At 37.1% G+C, this 25,070-nt stretch overlaps 5 protein-coding genes across 8 annotated transcripts; 3 read left to right on the forward strand and 2 right to left on the reverse strand.

The window, feature by feature from the left end:
* The first annotated feature begins 2,273 nt into the window (after positions 1 to 2,273).
* LOC111779020 (pre-mRNA-splicing factor ISY1-like protein) lies at positions 2,274 to 5,080 on the forward strand. Its single transcript, XM_023659049.2, has 2 exons — positions 2,274 to 2,433; positions 3,927 to 5,080. The coding sequence occupies exon 2, from the start codon at positions 3,946 to 3,948 to the stop codon at positions 4,855 to 4,857; it is 912 nt and encodes a 303-aa protein (XP_023514817.2). The 5' UTR covers positions 2,274 to 2,433; positions 3,927 to 3,945; the 3' UTR covers positions 4,858 to 5,080.
* Positions 5,081 to 6,158: 1,078 nt separating this feature from the next.
* LOC111779012 (26S proteasome regulatory subunit 7) lies at positions 6,159 to 9,910 on the reverse strand. Its single transcript, XM_023659041.2, has 10 exons — positions 9,720 to 9,910; positions 9,085 to 9,166; positions 8,889 to 8,980; positions 8,736 to 8,813; positions 8,448 to 8,509; positions 7,924 to 8,068; positions 7,573 to 7,791; positions 7,289 to 7,470; positions 6,913 to 7,088; positions 6,159 to 6,516 (listed from the first exon to the last, which is right to left on the reverse strand). The coding sequence occupies exons 1-10, from the start codon at positions 9,804 to 9,806 to the stop codon at positions 6,359 to 6,361; spliced, it is 1,281 nt and encodes a 426-aa protein (XP_023514809.1). The 5' UTR covers positions 9,807 to 9,910; the 3' UTR covers positions 6,159 to 6,358.
* A 982-nt stretch (positions 9,911 to 10,892) lies between these two features.
* Positions 10,893 to 15,823, reverse strand: LOC111779360 (uncharacterized). Of its 2 annotated transcripts, none has more exons than XM_023659514.2 (7): positions 15,666 to 15,823; positions 15,136 to 15,356; positions 13,914 to 14,153; positions 13,710 to 13,821; positions 13,016 to 13,190; positions 11,930 to 12,170; positions 10,893 to 11,404 (listed from the first exon to the last, which is right to left on the reverse strand). In XM_023659514.2, exons 2-7 carry the CDS (start codon positions 15,317 to 15,319, stop codon positions 11,121 to 11,123), a joined length of 1,236 nt encoding a protein of 411 aa, XP_023515282.2. In that variant the 5' UTR covers positions 15,320 to 15,356; positions 15,666 to 15,823; the 3' UTR covers positions 10,893 to 11,120. The 2 variants fall into 2 exon arrangements, with proteins under 2 accessions (XP_023515282.2, XP_086975466.1); XM_087119340.1 differs by having other exon boundaries at positions 15,136 to 15,476; positions 15,666 to 15,817.
* A 1,544-nt stretch (positions 15,824 to 17,367) lies between these two features.
* On the forward strand, positions 17,368 to 19,518 carry LOC111779417 (uncharacterized). Of its 2 annotated transcripts, none has more exons than XM_023659592.2 (2): positions 17,368 to 17,528; positions 18,995 to 19,518. In XM_023659592.2, the coding sequence occupies exon 2, from the start codon at positions 19,023 to 19,025 to the stop codon at positions 19,302 to 19,304; it is 282 nt and encodes a 93-aa protein (XP_023515360.1). In that variant the 5' UTR covers positions 17,368 to 17,528; positions 18,995 to 19,022; the 3' UTR covers positions 19,305 to 19,518. The 2 variants fall into 2 exon arrangements, with proteins under 2 accessions (XP_023515360.1, XP_023515359.1); XM_023659591.2 differs by lacking the exon at positions 17,368 to 17,528 and adding an exon at positions 17,535 to 17,618.
* A 2,418-nt stretch (positions 19,519 to 21,936) lies between these two features.
* TLP8 (tubby like protein 8) lies at positions 21,937 to 25,017 on the forward strand. Of its 2 annotated transcripts, none has more exons than XM_087119262.1 (9): positions 21,937 to 22,400; positions 22,575 to 22,689; positions 23,156 to 23,332; positions 23,424 to 23,479; positions 23,575 to 23,671; positions 24,077 to 24,169; positions 24,264 to 24,362; positions 24,447 to 24,514; positions 24,763 to 25,017. In XM_087119262.1, exons 1-9 carry the CDS (start codon positions 21,964 to 21,966, stop codon positions 24,836 to 24,838), a joined length of 1,218 nt encoding a protein of 405 aa, XP_086975388.1. In that variant the 5' UTR covers positions 21,937 to 21,963; the 3' UTR covers positions 24,839 to 25,017. The 2 variants fall into 2 exon arrangements, with proteins under 2 accessions (XP_086975388.1, XP_023513542.1); XM_023657774.2 differs by having other exon boundaries at positions 24,080 to 24,169.
* Positions 25,018 to 25,070: the final 53 nt, after the last annotated feature.

The raw sequence follows: 25,070 nt of genomic DNA on the forward strand, positions 1-25,070 counted from the left end.
ATTATGTAGCAAGCATGCATGTTTGAGTTAACCAAATTTTGACCGTTAAAGTTCCACTCAAACTTGTGGGGTTTAAAGTTCCACTCAAACTTGTGGGGTTTAAAGTTCCACTCAAACTTGTGGGTTTTGGCAAGTATGCAAGTTTGGTTAAACCAAAATTGACACCTCACAATTCCACTAACATGTATTTTTCCATTAAATGAAGTCAACATTTTGACTTTCTTTATTTTAATTCAACAATTAATTTGAATAATTAATTTCAAATTAAAGTAATGATTAATTAAACTATTTAATTAATATTTAATATTAATTCAAATGTCAATCCCAATCAATTCCGACACATAATTGATTAAGATATTTAAATCTTATTTAAATATCTCAGATTCTCTCTTTTTGTTTAATTCGTAAATAAAATAAAAATGCGGTTAAATATATCGTATATATGTTGCGCATATTCCCTAATTTGAATTCGAACTAACTCATCACACTGTTCTATGGTTTAGTCCGATATGAGCTAGCAGAGGGACCTAATGGACCTATAGATCATGGGCTCCAACGATCCAATATTAACCGATTAAACTCATTAACCTGGTTAACCAACATTTGTTAACTACTAGGACACTCCACTATAGCCTAGTAGTTGCACTCCCCTCACTATAGATATATTTCTGTCCATTTTATATAACCATGATTAGTAAGTCGATCCTTCATAGGTTGTTTGTAACTAGAGCTGGGTCAATTTACCGTTTTACCCCTGAAGTTACTTCTTATTCCATATGTCTCACTGATCCTCTAATGAACAATTGGTTTGTGGTCCAACCAGTAAACCGAATCCCTCTCAGGCCAATGAGGGGGTGGGGCCCCTTGTTCAAGACTTGGAGTCAATGCTTAAGGGAACTACCTCTCTTCTATCCCTAAAAGTGGGTAGGAGTGAATTCCATCTTGCACCCCACGTCCCCAGCCATTCACCCAGTCTTACCCCTGAAATGGGAGGCCTATTGAGTCGACGAACTAGAGCCACTCTCACCCATGCAAATCTAAGGATAATTCCGAATAAACAGGAGTTCATGGTTAGCTCAGGATTAAAACCGAGTTACTTAGGTTATCGAATGAAAAGAAAATCAGTCTCAACAGTAAACGACATTATAAAGTGAGAGTGGTTTTCTTCATGGTCCGATCTTATGCAATACTCATTGCATAAGACCCCCCACTCACATGTCTCCACATGTACAATTTAGTGATCACATTGTTTATATCATATACAAAAGTGGGCCGCATCCATAGTGTCCCCAGAATAAGATACTCGGCCTTATCCTTATACTATAGATCATTTTGACTATATACTTGAACTTGATCCACTCTTATGTCTCTACATATAGTTCAAGTAATCATACTACAGGCAGAGTGTTCTTAGTTTATTGGATTTAGATTAATGATGGTAAAGTTCACTTTATTCAATAACAATATTTACTGAATAAATAACAATAATAACTTTATTGAAACTAGAATATGTTTTTGTTTATAAACTATGAGTTTTAGGACATAAAACCCAACACATATCCCATAACTGGTCAAATTGTACCATTAAAATAACTATCTAATTTCGTATCTAAAATGTTCAAAACTTTATTATATAATAACTTGGTTGAATTTATTTTAAATATAATATTTTTTTTATTATATTCGAGACAATTGTATTAATAGACTCGCGTGATTCTTTCGAAAGTTAACTTAATTTAGAAAAATAAATTTAATGACATTTATAATTTAGGCATAATTAAATATTATTGAAATTAATAAGCTCAATTTATTTATTTACCCTCGTTGTTAAGATTAGTAAATAAATTGATAAAAATTAAGGTTGAAATATATTTTTAAATCTGGTTGGATGAGTACTTTTTTTGTTTTGAATGGTAATAGGATGTTAGTTGATAAAATATTTATTTATTTAATTTTGAATATTTAATTTAGACTTGTAATTAAATTTTAATATATATTTTGAAAGGTTACTTTTCAAATATTTAAAAATTATTTTTAATAGTTATTAGAGAATAAATAATTATAAAATTAAATAAATATTTGACAATTATATTATAAGTTGAAATGCATTTAAAAAATAACTACTTTAACTTAACCTAATCTAATTTTAGGCGAATCCATTAATAAACCATTTTTTTTTTCTTGAAGAAATAAAAAAGAAAAGTAAAAATTGAAATATTTAATTAATCTTAGAATTAAAATTGAAAGTTTTTGGAAGAAAATTAATACATAATTTGTTAAATTTTTCGCGATCGAGAGGGAGGGCTTTTGCGCTCCATTATTTGATGCAATAGAAAATATCTTTCACAGACGGAATCAGTGTTTCTTCAGGTGCTACTTGGCGGCGAAATTTTGATCGGAAAATTGTTTGACGCCCGAATTCTTCAGGATCAGGTAGGTTTTCCTGAGCTTTATCTGATTTTTGTTATTCCTCTTCATTGAGATTTCCCTTCAGATTTCGAATCGAAAACCATAGATGCCTGGTAGTTAAACCCTAGCGGCCATATCTTGATCCTTTGTCTCAATCTCCATCTTCTTCAACGTTACTGTCTTCTTTCTTCGTCTATTGGTCTCCATTCTCTTTCCCTCACCTCTCTCCGCAAGGATTCTACTTCTGTCTTTCTCTCTCGGTATCTGTTGTGTGCCTACTTTATAGCTTTGGTATCAGATATAGTTTCATGTAGTTATTGTGGTTGTGCAAATGTTATGACGTTGTGCTCGGATAATATACAATTTTTGGTATTTATTGTCTGCTTGATGCTCTTGTTTTTGAAGATTTAAGGCCGAATTTCTTGTCTGTTTGTTATTCCATCGTCAATTAACTTGCTAAAGATTGGTTTGCTTGGATTAATAGTATGCCATTTGGTCAGTGGTTTCATATGTGTGCATACACACATATTTAAGATGTTTCATTGAAAGCTAGATGGTCAGTTGGAAATGACGCTGTATAATGTTTTTGTGATTTATAGTTTTTCGTCTGTAGAACATTTCTCAGTTGAAAATGGCGACGATTCACTTGTAGACTATTTGTAGTTTGCCATTTAGTCGTTGATTCAGTTGCCCTAGAACTTAGAGGATGCGTGTAGTTGACATGAAGCTGTAAGTGAGCAAACTGGTTGTGATGACTCAGATACGGCTGTTTTGCCAACATAGTCATACGGATTTACTTTTTCATTATTTATTGATTGATCATTGAATGGATTACTTTTGAAATGTTGATCCCATAAGAGCCTCTATGAATTTTAGATAAATTCCAAGTCGTATGCTAGTTTTAGTCTCGCAATGAACAGATCTGTTATCAGGTCATAGATAACAAATATATTTGGGGGTTGTCAAGGAAATGGAACAAATATTGGTTGAATGAACTGAAACAAGTGCATGGTGACTGGTTTTATGTTTTGCTCCTCTTTTTTGATTGGTTTAACAACTGATTTCCATATAGTAAATGGGTGAGTTGTTTGTTTTTATTTTTTTGGTGAAATTCTAAATTGCTCTTTTCCTTCAAAAACTGACTTAGGCACACTGGTTCTTCTTGCTACAGATGATTGCTTCTGTTTTTATACAATTATATAAGAATTCCGTCTTGTATCTATGTTTTCGTACTTATAAAGAATTATAGATTGGTTGGATTCCCCTTTATTATCCAGTTTCTAGTTATTGTTGAAGTGTGGGTATTTTTTCCTTCGTTCGTATCCTTATCTAGGTTTTGGATGGATTGATATATTCACTGTTTTTCATTAGAGCGAAGCCAAAGCTTGTGAACTTTGGTACTTTCTTTAAATTGGGATAAATGAGGGTGCACTGGAACTTGGTTCCCTAGTCGAATTTACAAAAGGTAGTTCAATTTTTATCAAACAAAGCTCAATTTCTCCTAATATATGGTGCAGATTTTCAGGGTAGGATAAGATGGCTCGAAATGAGGAGAAGGCCCAGTCGATGCTCAATCGTTTCATAGCCTTAAAAGCTGAGGAGAAGAAGAAACCCAAGGAACGCCGGCCCTACCTTGCCTCCGAGTGTCGTGACCTTGCAGAAGCTGACAAATGGCGTCAACAAATTATGCGTGAAATTGGTCGTAAGGTTGCAGAGATCCAAAATGAAGGCCTTGGTGAGCACCGTTTGCGAGATCTCAATGATGAAATTAACAAGCTTATTAGAGAGAAGTCACATTGGGAACGTCGTATAGTTGAGTTAGGTGGCCCCAATTATACCAAATACTCGGCCAAAATGACTGATTTGGAGGGGAATATAGTTGATGTACCAAACCCCAGTGGTCGTGGTCCTGGGTATCGGTATTTTGGTGCTGCTAAGAAGTTACCAGGTGTGAGGGAGTTGTTTGAGAAGCCTCCTGAGCTGAGAAAGCGTAGGACTCGCTATGATATATACAAGAGGATTGATGCAAGCTACTATGGCTACAGGGACGATGAGGATGGGGTTTTGGAAAGAGTGGAAGGTCCAAGTGAGGAGCGCATTAGAGCCGAGGCAGTTGAAGAGTGGCAAAGAATGGAAGAGATAAGGAAAGAAGCGAAGAGGGCAGTAAAGAGTGGGGAGGTAGCTAGCGTGGTGAACGTTGCAGCGAAGGAGGTGCTGTTTGAAGAGGAGGAGGAAGTTGTGGAAGAAGAGAGGAGGCAAGAGAGAGAAATGAAGGAGAATTTGGACAAGGAGAGGGAGTTTGTGGTGCATGTGCCATTACCTGATGAAAAGGAGATTGAAAAGATGGTTTTGGAGAAGAAGAAGATGGAACTGTTGAGTAAGTACGCTAGTGACATGCTGTTGGAGGAACAGAGTGAAGCCAAGACCATGCTCAATATACAGCGGTAGACTAACCAACAGTATGTTTGTAGTTAGTGCTTAAAATTGTGGTAGATTTGGTTATTGTTTTTCATACTTGAATTTTCTATGCCCATGCAATGCATCACTGAAAATGAATTTGATTTATGCAACTGATTTCTTGCTTATGTGGTCAGACTGACAAATCATATATTGTATCCAACCAGAGCAACAACAAAGATCGAGGTATATGATGAATTACTGTTATAATGTTTGTTTGTTGTTTGCTTTTGCTGTGAACATTTCTTAGTAGTGCAATCGATGTCGATGTGTGATGAAAAACCTTTGATATTAGTTTGCTCGAGTTTTCCAAATCCATGTACTCAGAGAGAATGCTTGAGAGACTGATATTTAGGCTCATTATTGGATAAGGTTCTTTGTAATTCCATTCTGTTTCTTCAAGTTTAGGAACTTTTTTCAAGCAGAGCTTTCTCTCTTGCCCCAATCCAAGCTCCACTGGGGTATGCAATCTGAATAGGGTTGGGTTTGATCTTGCATCATATTACTTCAAGCTTGAAGAACATCTAGTGAGATCATAGGAATCATATCAGGTTATATATTACGGGGGACCTTTTTAAATTTAATTTGCAAGTTCAATGGACAGTTTACACAAATATTTTACTGATGATACAGAGAAGATGGTTCCAATCACTAGAGAACCTTCACCCGATCTCTCATACTATTTTTTTTTTACGTTGGATAGGATCAAAAGTCTATTTGCTTCAACATTTTGTAGGATTTTACGAATGGTTCAATTAAATTTTATTCTAATAAGTAATTATAAACTTTCTATTTTAAAATGTTGAAGCAAATAGACTTTTGATCCTAATCCAATTTTCGAAGATGTGGAATATAAAATCGAACATTTAATTGTCTATTAGACACAATCCTTTAGATGTACAAAAATTAAGTGAAAATTAATTTATAGTCGTTTTGGGAGCTATATCAATTTAAAAAAAAAAAAAAAAAAAAAAAAAAAAAAAAACCTAAACTAATAACTGTACCAATTTAATCTCTAAACTCAATATAGTTATATATTTGCACTTCGAAAGTTAAGAGGGGATAAACTAATTTTTGTCCCAAAAATAAATAAATAAATAAATAAATTCTGAACTTAAAAATTTGAAGACTCAATTTGTAATTGAACAGCTCCAGCCCAGAAGAAACGTACGACAAAAGCAATCCTCAACTAAATAACTTGGAATGCTTTATGAATAATGTAGCGTGCTAATCAAAAGCTTCATATTTGGTTTAGCCCAAAGAAGGATGGATGATGTATCAAGCAAAGTGGATAAAGATAAAAGGTTATACCAAAATCACAATGATGCAAACAAAGGGAGAATGGGTTCTGTTGCAAAACATGATGGGATGGGGAAGAAAAAAAGCGGTGCAGTTCAATAAGAGTTGTACAGAAGATAAATGAATGATGATTACTTGGTACACCTCCCCATGTTTTTTCTTCTCTGAAAGAATGAAGGGGAGCTTCAGAGCCTCAATTGTAGACCATATACTTGGGAGTTGCACTGAACTTTTGATATCCCTTGATCACCTTGTTCACCGCATCAAGGAAGTCCTTCTCTGTCACCGTCTTCCTTCGAGCGCGAATCGCATACATTCCAGCTTCTGTGCAGACACTCCTGATATCCGCCCCTGTAGGAGAGAAGACATACCGTGTTTAGAAAAATAAATTGTTTCAGTACAACAGGCAAGGCCTCTTGGTTTATTAACTGGTTGAATGGCAGGAGCCTACGTGAGTAGTGCTGGAAACGTGTAAAAATGTCTTGGAGGGAAGGATATGTACACCTAAGATCAAAATAGAGACACCTTATGTCGGAACGAGAAACAAAAATTGGCGAAGCCGAGAAGTGAGGAGGGTAGGATTAAGATTTGCCCTTAAGATTTCGACCCCGCCCTATTATGAAATTAGGATAATTGGACATTGACATGTGATTTCTAGTACTTCAGATACCATATTTTATCCGAACATGGTCCTTAAGACTCCGTAAAGAAACATTATACAGAAAAGGTAATGCTGCAAGTCTTTACCTGTAGAATTCGGGCAAAGCCTAGCCAAGAGTTCGAACCGGATGTCCCTCTCACAATTCATGGTTCTTGTATGGATTTTAAAGATTTGTGTCCTACTTTCCAAGTCAGGAAGCCCAAACTCGACCTTCCGATCCAGCCTTCCAGGTCGTAACAGAGCTGGATCAAGTGTATCAGGCCTGAAAGAGAGATGGAAATTAGTTTATGTCATTTTCATATCACTAATTCCGAAACTAGGATCATGATGTTGCACATTTGTTTTGCAATGAAGAACCAAAATGACTAGCAGATGATACATCCAGATACAACCCAAGTAGTGTGTCTAAGAAATATGAAAGAGTTTTGCTGTCCACGATCGGCCACTAGTAAAATGAGTTACCTATTTGTTGCCATCAGAACTTTGATGTTTCCACGTGCATCAAAGCCATCAAGTTGATTCACAATTTCAAGCATTGTGCGCTGAACCTCATTGTCACCACCGACACCATCATCGAAACGAGCACCTCCGATGGCATCAACTTCATCAAAAAACACTATGCAAGCCTTTTTGGAACGTGCCATCTAGGGTACAGAACAACATATAAGTAATAATGCAGAAGTATGAACACCGTTGATTTATTAAATGAACTAAGAAAAACTACGAAGTATGAAGTAAAAGCCAACCTGGAATAGTTCTCTGACCATCCGAGCTCCCTCACCAACGTATTTTTGAACAAGTTCACTTCCAATAACACGAATAAAGCAGGCATCTGTTCTGTTAGCTACAGCTCGTGCTAGAAGTGTTTTGCCTGTTCCAGGGGGACCATAGCAAAGAACTCCTTTTGGAGGATCGATTCCAAGCTTTACAAATTTCTCAGGATGAAGCATAGGTAACTCAACAACCTACAGGTAACAGATTTATTTTTAAAAAAAATAACACAAAAACTTGAGTTTCTAAGAATTATAAAAATGGAAATAATCGGGGCAAATCTGTAACTACTCAAAGGCAAATGCAAATAAAAAATTTCTACACACCTCTCGCATCTTTTCTATCTGCTCCTTACATCCACCAACATCGTTGTAGGTCACATCAGGTTTTTCTTCTACCGTCATCATGGTCACACTTGGATCAATCTTGGGAGGCAAAGGAATTTGAATCTGATATTTATTTCTATCAACACTGTAAGAATAGAAAAAATGTCAGCGTTTTAGGACCAATGCCATACTTGCATGTACAAAAACAAGAAAATGCCACCAAAAGCAAGAGATTTTTTTTAAGGCAGATGCATCACTTATTCTATCATTCCCAAAGAGCATTGTGTAACATACAAAAGTGAAGAATGATGGTGTTTATTCCTAAATCAAGCAACATAAACATGATACATCATAACCATGCACATATGAAATAAACTACTGTCTTGAGGTAAATAGCATTCTGAGCTTATTATCATATAGTTGAAATTTAAGTACAAGACAGACAGCATGGTAAAGAATTGAACACTGTCAGATTATACCAATACAAGACGCTGAGAACAACTTGTAGAACATCCAAAACCTACCCAACACGCATGCCTTCTTCTATGTCTGTTGGAGAAACTTTGTCACCAAGTCCAACTACAAACTACATAACAAAAGTAAACGAAGTTAGAGAACCACTGCAGGTTTGATGGAAAAAATGTGGATAATAAACTCTTAAAGTCTAAACTATCAAAGAAAAAAAGGCATAAACATAAAGTAAGACTGTAAATAAGTCCCTCCTTTTCCCTTTCCTCCACAACCACACTTAAAACGAATGCCTTGACTGACTTTGAGTGCATGCATTATACGACACGAAACTAATAACTAACCTTGGCAATTTGCTTCACATTAATAACATATTTGGCATCTTCAGAATTTGGATTGATGATCTTTGTGCATCTTGCCACCTGATTGACAACATATTGCTGCATCAGAAACTAAAAACCACAAAGAAGTGTATCCAAACGTCATTGAAATCACACCTGAAGAGGCTGCTCTTCCTGCATCATTTGCTTATCGGATACAAGATCCCACTGGCTGGGAGCTGCTAAACCGGTGTCGGACTCCTTAATGCCTGTGATGCAATCCATCCAGATATTTAATTTCAGGGATAAACTGATTATTCACATAGCAAAATATATGGGCTGGTTTCTAATACAGAACGGGAAGCATACATACCACATAAATCATTGACCTTCTTTGCCATATCCTTGATTTCTTTCTCTACCTTCTTGATATAGGTTGAATAAGGTCCCAAACCCTGCAAAAGAGGATGGTGGTGTTACAAGAGCAAAACTGAGGATACACCACAACTACTCATTTCGATAGACGAAAAACTGAGAAATAAGAATATGCCATTCCACTGTCTTAAAGATGAGCCTTGACATAAAACCCACTGGACATAGGTTCTTGGATAAGAAGAAAATCGAGATTCAGAGACCCTAATTGTATGAAAAAACTGCCCTGAAGAATTAGCTGAGATGTTCAATAGTGCATAAATTATCGTACTGCCTACAGATGGCAGCCCTCTGATTCACAGATTATCCAGACATTTCAACTCGGGGACCAAATGTGAACTTACTTCACATTTAAAATTCTTCCAGGTGAAGGAATACAGACACTAAAACTGACAAATTATCAGAACTAGGAGCGCACATCATAAGCAACGCGATTCTAGTAAAGTCGCCGGATCTAATCCGACAACGAGATGCGAACGTATAAATGGGGTAGAAACAGGAAACGGATAGCAAAATAGTGCACCAATTTAGGGTTTATAAAGTAGAAAACAAAGAAGCTTTGATAAATGAACATACATAGGTCTTGAGAAGAGCTATATCGTCCTCATCGAGAGGGCGAGGATTCTTCTCGTCCTTGATCTCATCCTCAGGGTCTGGCGCCATCAGATTGCAAGGTTAGACTTGGTACTTCCGGAGTAGGATTCTGCAACTCTGTTGTGATTTTCTTGCGGACAAAGACAACTGATGAAGAAGGAAGCTAGAAATGAGCCATGATGCTTCTAAAGGAACATTTTATATGAAATAGATGGGCCGCTCATTGGGTTTCCAGATTGGGCCGACCCAATTGAACGCCACCTTTATTTATTTTATTATTTTGTTAAATTACAAGTCTTATAATTTTGGATAAAGGTAGAATTAAGTGCACGTCATTTTAGTCATTTTAGTACTCGTGTTCAAAAAACTCAACCTCGTATTGGATTGGATTCAAATAAATGAAAATTTTATGGAATTAATTAGTTCATAAATTTCCCTACAACTTACCATACAACTATATATACACATATATTTATTAAAAATAATTTTTAATTTGTAAGATAATTTTTTAAAATATGTATTGAAATTAAACCGCAAATCATAATTAAATGTTTGAAAATAGAATTAACATTTTACTTTTTCAAAAGGGCTTCGGCTTCGGGGTGAATGTCTTGGTGGAAGATATTATTTCTTGAAACTTAACTCAACGAGAAGTTTTCTTACTTGTTCAATTTCTAGTCAAGGGGTAAATGTCTTGGTGGAAGATATTATTTCTTGAAACTTAACTCAACGAGAAGTTTTCTTACTTGTTCAATTTCTAGTCATTATCTATTCTTTTACCGTGAGAGGTATAAATAGTCATTATCTACCGTGAGAGAGGCTGATTGAGCAACTCAGTTGACCTCTAAAAGAACAAACTTTTTTAATAAATAACAGAACCATCAAAACCAACCCAATTCAATCCAAAAACATTATAGTTTGGTTAGGTTTATTATTTATTAAGAATTGTTCCATAGAAAAAACTTTCAATAATATGGTTAGGTCTAAAAAATGTCTCAACTTGACCCAACCAAATTATTTTGATTATTAATTGAAAACAAAAACTAGTATAACTATGTAACCGTTGACTTTATTCCCTGACCTTCCTTCCGGCTTAAATGATGATTTATGATTTCACCTGCTGCGTAATCCATAAAAGAAGTAGAAGCAAGCGAATTAGAGCAATAGTTTCATCCAAACAGAAACTGTTTTATTGCATCCAAACAGCAACTGTTTGGACTGAGTTTATGACTTTAGTTTATATTATTACAACTTTGTTATAAGCTCATATGCAAGTGAACACAGTGATCCCCATATACACTTGACATTTTCGTTCACGGCCTACGTGCATGCAGTAAGACTTACTTAGAGTTTAGACACCATTAACATCATCAAATATTGTGCTCAAAATTCCCAGTCTGGGAACAGAAGAGGAGCAATCAAAGACCAGATGAATAATGCTGCAGTAGCCCAGCGGGTCACAACACGAACCCACACCGATGCCCACCCGACGCCGACCAACCTTTCGCCTTCGCCAACTGAGGAGGTCCATCCAGTCAGGAGCATTGCTGAGTACATACTAGCAAGACAGAAGATGATGTGGAAAAATGAATATGAATATGAAACTGGCTTTGCCTTCTCTTTTTCCTCATGCTCAGCCGAATTCTCCAGAGGAAGCAATGGCTCTTCTGCCATTCGATACAGAAACAAGAATGTCATACCCAATAACCTTATCATACATGAGAGGATACTTCAGATGGGTTACAAACGTCATAAAGATTGAAGGAAACGTGTAACCGGTCCTCTTTGAACTTTCCCTTTCGGGCTTTCCCATAAGGTTTTTAAAACTGAGAGGTGTGCCGGCGAGGATGCTGGACCCCGAAACATTTTTTATAAAAGTGTGAAAACCTCTCCCTAGCAAGACGTGTTTAAAAACCTTGGGAGGAAGCCCGAAAGGGAAAGCCCAAAGAGGACAATATATGCTTGTGGTGGGCTTGACGGATACAAAAACGGGCTATTTGAGCTTAGCTCAACTAATTAAGAAATTATATTCTTGACCAGGAGGCAAGGCAGAGATTTGAAACTCTTACCTCGACAGGCAATTAAAATCAACATGTGCAACATTAACCATTTGCATAACCTTGTGAGTTTCAGAAGAACTGTAAAAATCCAAATAATAAAAAATCAAATAAAATAAAATAGCTGACTCTTACCTGCACGAGGTGAACTTGGAGGGGAAAGCAAGGTTGTAGAAGAACCAGCACGAACAGCAGAATAGACAACCGATAGAACAGTTGTGAGAAGACCTAAGGCAAGAGTGGCAGTAGAAACAGCCTTGGAATGCTTGTAGAGACCATTACATTCATAGTCTCTTGGTTCACTAGCAAGTCCACTGTAACAGAGATACATGCAGTATAGCGAGATGACCGATGCAGGTAAAACACTGCCACTGACCTGTTTTGTCATCATGTTGGAAGTCATAAGAGACAAGAGGAAAATGTAGGCACTCTGTATTTGAAAAGATATACCACGGGAAAGTCATAATTCAAGATAATATCATAACAGTAAAAAGACACCGCCAGAGGCGTAAATTTCTAAATTAAGTGTGAGATCCTGCATCGATTGGTAAGGGGAATGAGTGCCAGCAAAGACGTTAGGTCTCGAAAGGGGATGGATTTTGAGATCCTACATCAGTTGGTGAGTGGAATGGAGCATTCTTTATAAATGTGTGGAAACCTCTCTCTAGTAGGCGCGTTTTAAAAACCTTGAGGGGAAGCTCAAAGAGAACAATATCTGCTAGTGGTGGGTTTGGGCTATAACAATGGTATCAAAGCCAGATACCGGGTGGTGTGCCAGCGAGGACGCTGAGCCCTAAAAAGGGGTGGACATCAAGCGGTGGGGCAATGAGGATGTTGGGCCCCGAAAGGGAGTGGATTGTGAGATCCCACATCGATTGGAGAGGGGAACGAGTGTCAGCAAGGATGCTGGGCCCTGAAGGAGGGTGAATTGTGAGATCCCACATTGGTTGGAGAGGGGAGCAAAGCATCTTTTATAAGAGTGTGGAAACCTCTCCTTAGCAGACGTACGTACAATACAATGAGTGTCCTAGTACAACAACTTGGACATTAGCCAAATCTATTATCAATGGAGGCAAAATTTGAAGAAATTATTTCTAATTTGTAGGACAGAAAGATAGACGAGAGGGAGAGGCAGGAAATATATATAGACATGCACAATCATGACTTGCCATCTAAAAGATACAGTTTGATTGATGAAAGAAGAAAGAGGGAAAAACTTACTGAAGGGTGTAGTGCAACAACAGTAAAAACAAACGCAAAAATTAGGGTCGTGACAATAAAGAAGGTGTTGAGCCCACAATCATGTCCTGATGGTGTGAACCAATGGAAGAGGAACCCAGACGAGACAAATGTCGCCACATAACAGAAAAGTGAAACAACAAATAAGGCAATGTACCTAATAAGAAGAGGGGAAACTCGAACATTAGTTACAAACCCAAAAAGAGAGAGTAAGTGTAACAGTCCAAACCTACCACAAGCAGATATTGTCCTCTTTGAGTTTTCCCTTTCGGACTTCCATTCAAGTTTTTAAAACGCGTCTGCTAGGAGCCAAACACCAGATGGTGTGCCAGCGAGGATGCTGGACCTTGAAGGGGGTGGATACCATGCGGTGTGTCAACGAGGATGCTAGGCCTCGAATGAGGGTGAATTGTGAGATCTCACATCGATTGGAGATAGAAATGAGTACCAGCGAGGACGCTGGCCCCAAAGGGGGTGAATTGTGATACCTCACATCAGTTGGAGAGGAGAACGAAACATTCTTTATAAGGGTGTGGTAACTTCTCCCTAGCAAATGCGTTTTAAAACCCTTAAGAGGAATCCTGAAAGAGAAAATCCAAAGAGGACAATATCTGCTAGCGGTGGGCTTGGGCTATTACAATAAAAAGACACAAGAAGAAACTATAATTCTACGAACCAAAACTGCTCATCATATCCGACCCAGGTTTCATTCCATCTATGAACAAAATCCAGCAAAAGAACAACTTGAACGAGAAGAAACAATCCTGAACCAAATTTTGACATAGACTCTGCAAATGCAGAATATAGTAATGCCATTTTAAAGAAAGAAATAAGGGAAAGGATCTCAAATTAAACCATCACAAACTGGAAGTCTTCTTACCGTAAAAGGTAATAATTTCATTGGGAATGAAAAACATTAGTACCACCAGAAGGAACCAACAAATGACTTTCACCATCCATCCACCATGGTGAATATTATCACGGAGATCCCTTTGACTTTTTACACCAATCATCATCACAGATAGAATGGTGAAGAAGAGAAAATTTCCCAAGCTAACCCGCAGGACTGCATCAGTTTGAAACCAATCCCTGCTAGGTGTCTCATGGAAAGTGTTGATCCCTGAAAAAGGACATACAATAAAAATCTGTCATAATACTTGAAAGTATCAGTCAAATCAGCAATGTGGTTGCTTTGGAGACAGCTTTTAAAGTTGACAATATTTCATTATCATCTGATAATGATTCTGAGTAGTAAGTACCCCTTAGAGCAGTTAAAAAACAAACAGCAAGTTTGAGGATTAGAAGAAGTAACAGAAAAAGTGCTAAATAGGGAAGGATGATTACAACCAATCACAGAGCCAATTTCCTAATGAGCCATGCATCGTGCTTGGACACATCTGTTGGGAACGGGCCCATGTGTGCGAGATTTTCCTTCGCCAACCAAATACAATTTGTGTGGAATCCAAGCTTGTTTGGTCACACACGCCGCTCGTGTGTGCATGTTCAATTGTCTACAATTCTAGTCGACTTACCTCTACATTAGGTCAAGTCATCTGGCTCGACCTTGCCTCTACTCTAGGCCAAGGTCTCTTGTAAGCAATGTCGCATCTCATTGTCATCTCGATTCCCAACAACACGACTCATGCATCGTGCTCGGACACATCTGTTGGGAACGAGCCCATGTGTCAATCATCTCATCGGGACATCCCGAATATCCATCCATCTAGTTTCTCATCGTGCATCGAACCTGCTCTAGATAGCAAATGCATAATCTAAGCTCTGACACATGGGTTGGGGCATAATACCGGCACACCTCTACTGTCTAATAATATCCTTGAAAAACTCATTTAAAAGGAAGACACCCAAAACACTCGTCTTGTAACACTCACCCTCGCTGTGACACACATTCCTTCTGAGGAGTTATAAGATATTGTCTTATTCTAAGGAAAATTTTCAAGAATTCCATATAGATTCATCAAAGCGAGCACGAGATATGATGGCGCTACGAGCAAGAGCGAAATACACAACGCAATCATCTGCAATGGCTTGAACTACTACTACAAATCTGTAGACATTTAAGAAAGGGAAAAGTCATGACTCACAAGGGATCTTCTCCATAAGAGGAGCAGCAACTTCTCTAAGAATCCAAGAAACAATCAGAGAGAGTGCAAAGAGGGCACAGTATGCAATCCTTGCAGACCTTCGGCTAATACTGGAAACAACCGTGCGGCAGGCATCGCAAGCGCAAGCCGCACAGCACGACGCGAGGCAAGAAGCCGCCCACATCTTCTTTCCTTACGCAGCCACCAGATTACAAGCTTATCTGCCAATGCCAAGGAACCAGACCGAAGTCATTGGAAAATCAAATCGTAATAACTCTCAGCATTCAAATAAGCCCAATTCTCCATAACCGAACAACATTAAGCTCCAGAAAACGATAAACCTAATCATATTAAATCAAGAATACAGACAACAGAGCAATCCAATAAAGCCTCTGACCAACATTATCAGTAAACCAAAATCAACAACATCTTATTCAATTTTGCAGTGACATTAGAACATAGAGGGGTTTTCTTTGCTGAAATAAGCAATCACGGAAGAACAGATATAAGGAAACTAATCGCAGAATTACCTCGGAAGAGATAAGGAGGAGAAAATTCTTATGATCACCAAGCAACCCACCCGAACAATCGTATGAGAGATCAAGATTCGAAACCAAATCCGGTTTATATATACAGATAAATAGAAGTAAAAGTAATTTATAAACATTTTTTAAAAACAAAAAATCATGTTTCCTATGTAAAAAAAAAAAAAAAAGAAAAAAAAAAAAAAAAAAAAAAAAGAAAAAAGCTTTTGAATTCTAAAGAACACATAAAAAGTAAATATTTGAAATTAAAAAAAATTGAAATCTCTGTTAATTATTTTTTAAAACTCCAAATTTTAAACATTAAACCTAAAAACAAATAATTATCGAGAGATCAACTAGGAAGATATTGGAACTTATCTTACATAAATCAGACAAAGGTGAAGCATCTGCATGGAACCCGATGCCTAGGGCAAGTCAAGCTGCTCGTGCTAATCGTTAAAAAAAAAAAACACCCATAAACTTTAACTCGTGTACGTAAGGAAGAAGAATATGCTTACAGAACCCTTAGCTTGTACTACACCTCTCTCTAAAATCTAGCTAATTTAGTTATCCTTGTGTGTATGGCCGAGCACTATCATTTATAAAATGAGTTCAAACTGATCTAGATGAGCTAGATTAAGGTATTAACGTGGAACATTAATGGCTAAACTAACGATTTGACGAGGTTTAACCACTAAACATATGATTTCGCATTTATAAAACTAACTAATGTCTTCGAGACAAGAACATCAATCAACTGATTTTGATATTAAATTTTGAGCTCGAATTCAGATATAACAAGTTGAATTCACACTCTGAACAAGATCTTGTTCGAGAGCTAAGAGGTATCTGTACTCGACTCGATACCAATTTATAGGTATATTCTTGTTGAAGGGTATGAATAAATATATATGTTAAAGGGTCACTCATAGATACACGTATAAGGATATGTATGAATAGATATAAGCTATTTAGTTCATAATTAATTATGTGCATGACTTTTGGATAATGAATAATTATGGGGAATGTAGCAAATTACCTCTTTTATATATGTATATATATATATACACGTGTGTTGACATTGGTGGAAGACGTAGAAAATTAATTAAGCATTCCCTCAGTCACATGGATCACAGGTCAAAAAGGCGGATCAAAAAAGGAAAGAAGATAGCCGCCCTGGGAGGAAGAAGCAAGAACAGCGAAGTCAATGTCTTGTCGGAAAGTCAAAGCGGCAACTCGTTCACAATCATGACAATTTGAACAGGTCTGGTGCCCAAGTCAGATTCAACCTTCAATGTGAACCCGTTGTATACGTATTATATAAGAATTAGGCCCCACTGGAGCCATTCTAAAAAGGGAGAAATTAGCACTACTTGGTGAAAGAGGGCCGCCTCTTCACTCTGGCCGATTATGATACCGAATCCTATCTATCTCTTGGTAAAATTATACCAAACTTTTATTATAAATATTTTTTTCAAAAAATAAAAATAAATAAATAAATAGTAAGAGAAAGTTGTAAAATTGGTTTCTCTCTCCTAGCTGTAAAATATTTAATTTAATTTCAATTAAAAAACACAGAACGAAAATAAACCGTATTTGGGTCGGTTTTTATGGTGGCCCTAGACCACATCGAAGAGCCGTCATTGAATTCAGATATGTCTCTCTCTCTCTCTCTCTCTCTCTCTCTATATATATATATATATTATTCCCACGCTTTCTTTTTCCCTCTGCAAAGTTTTCCAACTGTGGACACCGCGTGGACGGCCTTTCGGGCATCTTTCTCCAGCAGCCGAGGCGTGTTGAAACAGATAAGCACCACAAAAATATCTGTTCAGCTCCTTCTGTTTGGAATTAGCGGCTTTTGATTTTGTAAGTTTCTCTCTCTCTCTCTCTCTCTCTCTCTCTATTTCTCTTTGATCTGCTGTTTCCAACTGATGTGTATCGCTTGAAATTTGCTCGGTATGGTTGTTTATTTTTGTTGGATTTTGGTTGAAGTGTTGGTTGTTTTGATTGAATTCGTTGGGGGATTTGGATGGGTTTAGATCGGAGCTGTGGTCATACTGCCTTCTGTTGAAGGGATTGAGTGATTGTTGTTGTAGGTTTAACAATGTGCCTCGATCTGATTTTAGTGTAAATTTTGAGAATTCGATCTTCTGAAACCTTGCCATCTCGCGAGTTTTGTTTTGTGATTTAGTTGTGGTTGTTTATTTGTTTGGTTCTTTACGTTCTTTTCGGTGGGAGGAATTTTAGCGTAGAGGTTTCGAAATGATAGGGTTTGGGATTAATTTAGGAACATGGAGGAAGAGTTTCATTTTTGAACCTCTGTAACTTTCTACTGTTTAAAATGTTCGAATTTTCGGGTTCTTGTTCACATTAAATTTTACTGGCTTACAGTTGCATCTGAATTTTTGGGATTCTTTCTGGTCGTTTTCATCTTTGATAATTAATAAGTAATTAAATCTGCATCATCGACTTTACTGGATATATCCATTTTTCAAGTTTCATTTCAAGAACTCGGTCTGCCTATCTTAATGCTTGAAATTTCTGAAGTTATCAAGTCACAACAAGAAGAGTTATATGAGTGAGTTGTGTTAATTTCATGTTCTAGCGACCTTCAGACATGTGCTTGTGGGTTATCTATTTGGATAAATTCTGAGGCACCTTTTGAACTTGCTTGCCTTCTTCTGGGTGGACTAATCAGAATATGGTTTTTTAGATTGCCATTATGATATTGGTGTTTATGTGACAGGATATGTTGTCTTTCTTTACAATACATTGAAAGTAATTGCTTGATGAGCTACTTTTCTTTCGATTAGAATATATCAAATTTATATCAAATTGAGCTTAGCTCAACGGTTATTGACATGAACTCTTTCCCTTGAGGGTCGTAGGTTCTAACCCCATGTTTGAAAATTGCATTCTTTGGCTTATTTCTGCATCATATGTTGAAATAAACAACGTTTTCCTGCATTGGGAGTGTTGGTTGCCTCATTCTTACATCTGTTGGTAATGGAAGAACTGGAGAACAGTGCTGAATGGTTACTACTTGGTTGCATTTGTCTTGCATCAGTACAAGAGCCAAGAGATAAAGAATTGTGCTCGTATGAGTTCCATTTTTTAGGAAGAAAAAAAGTGCCACTGTTTGGATTTCTTACTTATATATGATGTTTGGAATGTCTTGTTCTTGGTGAAGTCATCATCAACAACATTAGAAACTGAGATCAATTACCCTTCCTCGAAATGTTCTGCTAGCATGCTAAATGAACTTCAATATTGCTGTGAAAAAAGTTAAAAAATCATGTAGTAAATTATCTAATCCGTGCTTTACATTTCAGGCTGACTGAGGAGGTTGGATCATGCAACATGGTTCTTGACAGTGTCCTGTCTTCTCCTCACAGGAGGTCCCCATCATTCCGAAAGGCCTTTCCTCCAAATGAGTTGGGTAGTTGGTCGACTCTCGTTCAGCGACATCGCTTCCTCCTCACAGCACTTGTCCTCTTGACTTTTCTTTGCACGATTTACCTTTACTTTGCTGTCACCTTAGGCTCTTCCTCTTGCTCTGGACTGACTGGGGCGCAAAAGGCTCAGTGTCAACTGGAGCTTGCAAAAACTTCCATGGCTAAAGGGAAACTGAAAATTCTTTAATACTCGGGTTAGTGCTCTGCAATTTGTGCATTTTGTTTGTAATTCCGAACAATTTGGGTTGAAGATTTAAAAAGAAAAAAAAAAAAAAAAAAAAAAAAGAGTTCAAGTTAGTCAGTTTGCCATACAAAGTTGTGAAGTAAAATGCAAGTGAACTCTGTATACATTATTATCTGAGAAATGAATTTCTTAACACAAAGAATGCATTAACCAGTCATTTTGTGTTTGCTGATTAGTAATGTATGTGGTCTTGGGTGCATGAAAATCAACTGTGTTACCCTGCAGAAACGAATTTAATGCTTTATTTGAACAATTCACTGGTGCCTAAGATGCCTGAAATCTGTTTGTTTGACTCATGAATAGCTCTGTGTACTCATAGTAGCATAATTGTTGGGTAATTGATAATTCACAGTAAATTTTAGGTAGACGGTGATTATGACTTTTAAACTCATTTCATTTATTTATTATTTACACGACCTTTGTTAACTACTGTTCCCGGGGGTATACAATTTTTAGGAGGCACCCCTTCTCCCGAAGTTACGAGGCTATTTTGCCGAGTTTCTTATCAAAAGTGTATCACATGAGAATCCATTATTTATATATTTATATGATTCTTTGATAAATCAATCAGGAACATTTAAATACGTTGAAAAAAAATTATGGATATCTTATTTTTATTTTTTTTAGTTTATGGTTATTCTTACTCTAATTAGCTTAGCTTAGTTTGTGTATCAATATATATATATATATATAAATTAGAAATTTTATCAAATATTCAAATATAAGGCTGCGATCTTTGTTCATGTATTCTAGCAGGTGTCACATAATGTTCTGCATTCTCTAGCTATGGATTTTTTGACGAGCCTTGTAGGATTTTGGGCTAAATTAGTTTTTGGTCCAACAACCATACGACCCAATGTTATTGGGCTATCTTAAGTTGCATGATACATTAATATAATTTAATTTGTGAACACCTGTAAATTTTTTTGTATGTAGTTCAAATTTTCTCTGTATATATTTTAATAATTAATTTAAATAATGATGTGACAATTTGTTTTGACAAAAAATTATAATTTGACAAAAAATTATTTTTGTATATATATTTTAAAAAATAATTTTAATTGATTAATTTATATTTTTCAATATATACTAACTACTTTTATGTTTAAATATTAAAGATATATATATAAAGGCCCAGCAGAAATTACTGATTTCAGGAACTTACTCTGAATAGTCTTGACAAATGATGATTGAGACAAGATTCGGCATTTTTAAACCACGCTTGATTTCCATTTTAGTTGTAGGTGTAATCAATATCTTGATCTTCAGAGTTTAGATTGTCGGTGTATCGGCTAAGTTCACGAGTTGGAGATAAGCGGACTCGAACCGCTGGCATCCACCATAGGGTAAACCACCGCCTCTCAAGCCCCCCGACTGATTCTACCATAGAGCCCAACAATAGACAATAACTCCCCCCCCCCCCCCCCCCTCGATCACAGCTTACAACTTTCATTGTACGGTGCTCTTCAAAGAGCAACTCTTCTCAAAATCTCAAAAAGGTACTGAGTTGGAATCCCATTCTAACTAAGGATTCTTGTGGTTCCGGAGAATCCAACTACAGGAGAATCACGAACGGAGAGCTTTCCCCCCTTTTCCGCCCGCCTCTTTCGTCTTAAGAGTGTTGGTTTTAAGAATGAGTGATTACCCTTCTCCGACCCTTACTGCCCAACCAGATAGCGGACATCAATGCATTCCACTTATTGAACAGGGTTCTATGGTCGGTCCGCGACCCTTGAATACTGAAGGCATCCTTGGGGTGATCTCGTAATTCCTACGGGGTGGAAATGATGGGGTCGGGCCATGGATTTTTCTTCCTTTTGCTATATATATATATGAGGTAAAGTCAAAGACAATGAGGATAAATCTCTTTCTACTTTTCTCATTTCTAATTTAAATGAATATTCTTCTCTAGTAAATGACTATTTGTATTTTTATTTAAAATATATTACGGAAAAAAAAAAAAAACAACCTTAACATTACTAATTTTAAACATGTTCCCTAAAATGCTATAGTTTTGATTTATTTATTTAACTCGTTTTTGAAAGAAAGAAGCAAATGAAACAGAGTGGGGTCCACTTCCAAACACAAGAACATAGACAAAGACAGATTCTCAAATGTCCCATTTTGAAAAAACCCCACTTCCCGCCTTTCCCTCCTTCTCCATCAAACAGTCAAATCCCACTGTTTTATTTATTTATTTATTTATTTCTTTTTTAAGGTTACCGTTGGTTCCTCATGCAAAAACAAAACCTCCAAACAAAATCCAAAGCTTCCACTTTTTCCAATGCCCATTTCAAATTCAAATATTTCCTTTTTCCCCCAAAGCTTCTGACCTTTCCCAATGTCATCTTCCCACAGCTCACTTCAGCTTATAAAAAATAAAAAAATAAAAAAATAAAAAAAATTTAAAGTTTGAATCTTTTCTTAATCACTCTAATTTAAATGTTCTAAAACAAAGCTAAATGTTTTTAATGGTCTCTTTCTTCCTCGCGTATAAATTCCAGGTTATGAATCCAGAGATAGAGACTAGACCACAAAATACCTTCCCCCATTTTCTCATTCTCTTAACTCTTCCCCTGTTCTTGTCTCAACAGACAAAAGCATGAGTGGTGACAAGAAGACGATCATTCAACGCCAAACTTCCTATAATCCTCTCTATGTTAATCCCCTTACTGACCTCCGGCACAACCGTAGCTGTAGCGACGGCGGATTCCGGCAAGGTAAGGAAAACTTGACACCCAATACGAAGGAGAAACAGAGCGATGAAAATGGAGTGCTCTGCGACAAAGAAAACGCGATTCCGATTAATGGGTCTTGTGCTAATCCTAAGAAATTTGGGGATTTCAAGTCGTTTTCGACTGGGAAGGCGTTGAAGCCTTCGTCGCTTCATCTGTGTATGCAGATGAATGAACCAGATAAGGTTTTTGGGTCTAAGTTGTGGGAGGGGACTGATTCAGAGCACTCGAGTTCGTTGAAGATTTGGGACTTTTCGGATTCTGAAGCTGCTCCAGCTTCTTCTTGGTCCACATTGCCTAACAGGTGGGTTCTCTTATTAGTTCTCTGTTTTTGAGAACTAAATTAAGCTTACTATCTCACAACCTTGTTGAACAAGACTTTGAATACTCATTTTGATTACCATTTCAACTACTACCTCACAGCTTCTTTTGAGGATGTTAAGGATGTGATTATGTTTTGTGTTTTGTTTTTTTTCAGGTCGTTGTTGTGTAGGCCATTGCCTGTGGATGTGGGGAGATGTACCTGTGTCATTGTGAAGGAGAAGTCACCGGATGGGCTTCGTGGTGGTGCTTTCTATTCTCTCTACACCAATGTAAGTTCGTCTCTTTCCCATTCTTATACTACTTTGGTTCATGAATTTCTTTATTTTGTTAGTATTTTCAAAATTCAAATCTAGTTCTGAAAACTCGAAGCAAAATGGATAGAAATGGTGCCCTTTTAAACGGGTTATTGTAAACATCACAAGCCTACTACTAGCAGGTATTGTTTGCTTTGACCTCCACACACTTATATGGGATGTTTTGTTCTCCTCTCAAACCGACTTAGGATCTGACAGTTAGTTTGCTTATGCCAAATCTTCGTTGTTCAGCTTTAGACTTTTTGAGGATGGTTGTGTTTATGTTTCTCTAACCTTGAGATTTTGATTATCTATCTTATAATCAAGGGTGTTTTATGAGAAATTTAGGACCTTCTAACTCAACCCTCCAAGAAAAATAGAACAATAGAAACTCCCAACCCTGCACCTACTTACTTGTTCTTGGTGAACATCTTGGTATCAGGAAGGGAAGGGAAGGCAGGACCGGAAGTTGGCGGTGGCTCGGCATCGACGACGGAATGGGAGGTCAGAGTATAAAATAGCTCAGAGTGCAAGAGGGATATTGTGCAATGCAGATGATAGTTTTGTTGGATCCATGACTACAAACCTTGTTGGTTCGAAGTATCATATATGGGATCAGGTTTAATGGAATGTTCAATTGTGTTGAATTAGAAAGAAGTTTGCAGAGTACCTATGATTATGACATGGTTTCTTTTCATGTTCATTCTCAGGCGAGCCGACTGAAACCCATCCCGAGCCAGTCGAAATCGCTTCTTGCTGCTGTAACGTAGGCCGCCGCCCCATCCTTCCAGCTCTCTCTCTATTTTCTTCCCCTTCCCTATTTCTAGTTTGGAGTAACTGATTTACCTGTTTTTTCTACAGATTCATGCCTACAATAACCACTTGGACAGGCAGTCATAGAAGCATGAAGGCTTTCATCCCCAAGCATCAAACAATTCAGCTGAAAAACACCAATCAGGTGCTTAAGAACATATGAAAATCTTTTCAACTCTTACAAGGCTTTGTGAGAATTTTGTACCAACAATGTGATATGATGCTTTCAAATTTATTAAAATGTCAATAGAAACATGTGAGATCTCATGTCGATTGGAGAGAGAACGAGTGCCAGCGAGGACGCTGGACCCAATAGGGAGGTGGATTGTGAGATTCCATATCGGTTGAAGAGGGGAACAAAACAAACTTTACAAGGGTGTGGAAACCTGTCCCTAGCATACGCGTTTTTAAAATCTTGAGGGGAAGCCTATAAAAGTCATTGAGTTGCTATTAGTATTTCATATTCATATTGTAGGCATTTCTAATACTTGTCAACATGTTTCGAACGTTTTCGAAACTTTTTAAATAGCTGCTTGATTGTATGCTGTAGCAGGTGCAGCACATAGCAGGGCTGCCAAGGGAGTGGGAGGAAGAAAAGACCAAAGTCCACCAGCTTGTTTCTAGAGTTCCTCAATACAACAAGGTGAATTGGAAATTGCAATTTAAAACTCTTCAATAGAGACTTGAAGTCTTTTGGGATATTCCTCAATGTTTCATTGCTCTTGGTTGTTCTTCAGATTTCTAAGCAATATGAGTTGGACTTCAGAGACAGAGGAAGAGCAGTTTCAGGTCTTATGATCCAAACCTCTGTGAAGAATTTTCAGTTAACTTTAGAGGTACAAATCTACATTCTAATGAGATAGAAAGAGAATGAATTTCAATCAGAAGAGGCTGAGCTTGTTAGTGGGTCTTTGGCACAGGAAAATGGCAAGCAAACAATTCTCCAACTTGGAAGGATTGGGAAGTCCAAGTATGTGATGGATTATAGGTAAGCAGATCAATTCCTAGTCAGCCCTTCTTTGTGTTCATTGGAAATAAAACCGACCAAAACCAACTGGATGTCCTACCATTTAGTCGTTGTACTTTCATGCTACTATCTAAAAGGTCATCGACTAGTTAGAAAACGAAACCATTAGATATAAAATTGAATTTTGTGTCCATTAGATTAAAGTTTCAATTAGCTCATAGACTTGTGGGATGTTGATATAATTTATCGGTTGTTTTGTGTTTTGGCAGGTATCCATTGACAGGTTACCAAGCATTTTGCATATGCCTGGCTTCCATAGATTCAAAGCTTTGTTGCTCAGTATGATAATCCTTGGCTGCTTCTCAGCTCTTTTGCTGTTCAATCTCTGAACAACTTTCCTTGCAATGGCCTGACATAGCAAAGATCGATGCAACTCTAATTGAAGATGTATTTGTAAATTCTCCCGACTTAAGAGTTCTGAATTTTGATGATTAACAATGTTTTGCTTTAATGCTTTTGGTGAATCAAGTTTCTCTTTTGGATCAATTGGACTAATAATTCGCAAATATTAGAGCAT

This window comes from Cucurbita pepo, chromosome 17 (genome assembly GCF_057944985.1).
Source record: "Cucurbita pepo subsp. pepo isolate OVF chromosome 17, ASM5794498v1, whole genome shotgun sequence".
NCBI classification, from domain to species: Eukaryota; Viridiplantae; Streptophyta; class Magnoliopsida; order Cucurbitales; family Cucurbitaceae; genus Cucurbita; species Cucurbita pepo.

What these genes read in the sequence shown, in the direction of transcription:
- LOC111779012 (XM_023659041.2), bottom strand. Translation starts at nt 9,806, where the DNA reads ATGGCGCCAGACCCTGAGGATGAGATCAAGGACGAGAAGAATCCTCGC. An exon ending in AGGAAGAGCAGCCTCTTCAG is followed by an intron (nt 8,814 to 8,888) that starts GTGTGATTTCAA and finishes GTTGTCAATCAG; the next exon opens with GTGGCAAGATGCACAAAGAT. An exon ending in TGGTCAGAGAACTATTCCAG is followed by an intron (nt 7,471 to 7,572) that starts GTTGGCTTTTAC and finishes TCTGTACCCTAG; the next exon opens with ATGGCACGTTCCAAAAAGGC.
- LOC111779417 (XM_023659592.2), top strand. Translation starts at nt 19,023, where the DNA reads ATGGTTCTTGACAGTGTCCTGTCTTCTCCTCACAGGAGGTCCCCATCA.
- TLP8 (XM_087119262.1), top strand. Translation starts at nt 21,964, where the DNA reads ATGAGTGGTGACAAGAAGACGATCATTCAACGCCAAACTTCCTATAAT. An exon ending in AGTATCATATATGGGATCAG is followed by an intron (nt 23,333 to 23,423) that starts GTTTAATGGAAT and finishes GTTCATTCTCAG; the next exon opens with GCGAGCCGACTGAAACCCAT. An exon ending in TCGCTTCTTGCTGCTGTAAC is followed by an intron (nt 23,480 to 23,574) that starts GTAGGCCGCCGC and finishes TTTTTTCTACAG; the next exon opens with ATTCATGCCTACAATAACCA.
- LOC111779020 (XM_023659049.2), top strand. Translation starts at nt 3,946, where the DNA reads ATGGCTCGAAATGAGGAGAAGGCCCAGTCGATGCTCAATCGTTTCATA.
- LOC111779360 (XM_023659514.2), bottom strand. Translation starts at nt 15,319, where the DNA reads ATGTGGGCGGCTTCTTGCCTCGCGTCGTGCTGTGCGGCTTGCGCTTGC. An exon ending in TCTTATGGAGAAGATCCCTT is followed by an intron (nt 14,154 to 15,135) that starts GTGAGTCATGAC and finishes GTCCTTTTTCAG; the next exon opens with GGATCAACACTTTCCATGAG. An exon ending in TGAAATTATTACCTTTTACG is followed by an intron (nt 13,822 to 13,913) that starts GTAAGAAGACTT and finishes CTGCATTTGCAG; the next exon opens with AGTCTATGTCAAAATTTGGT.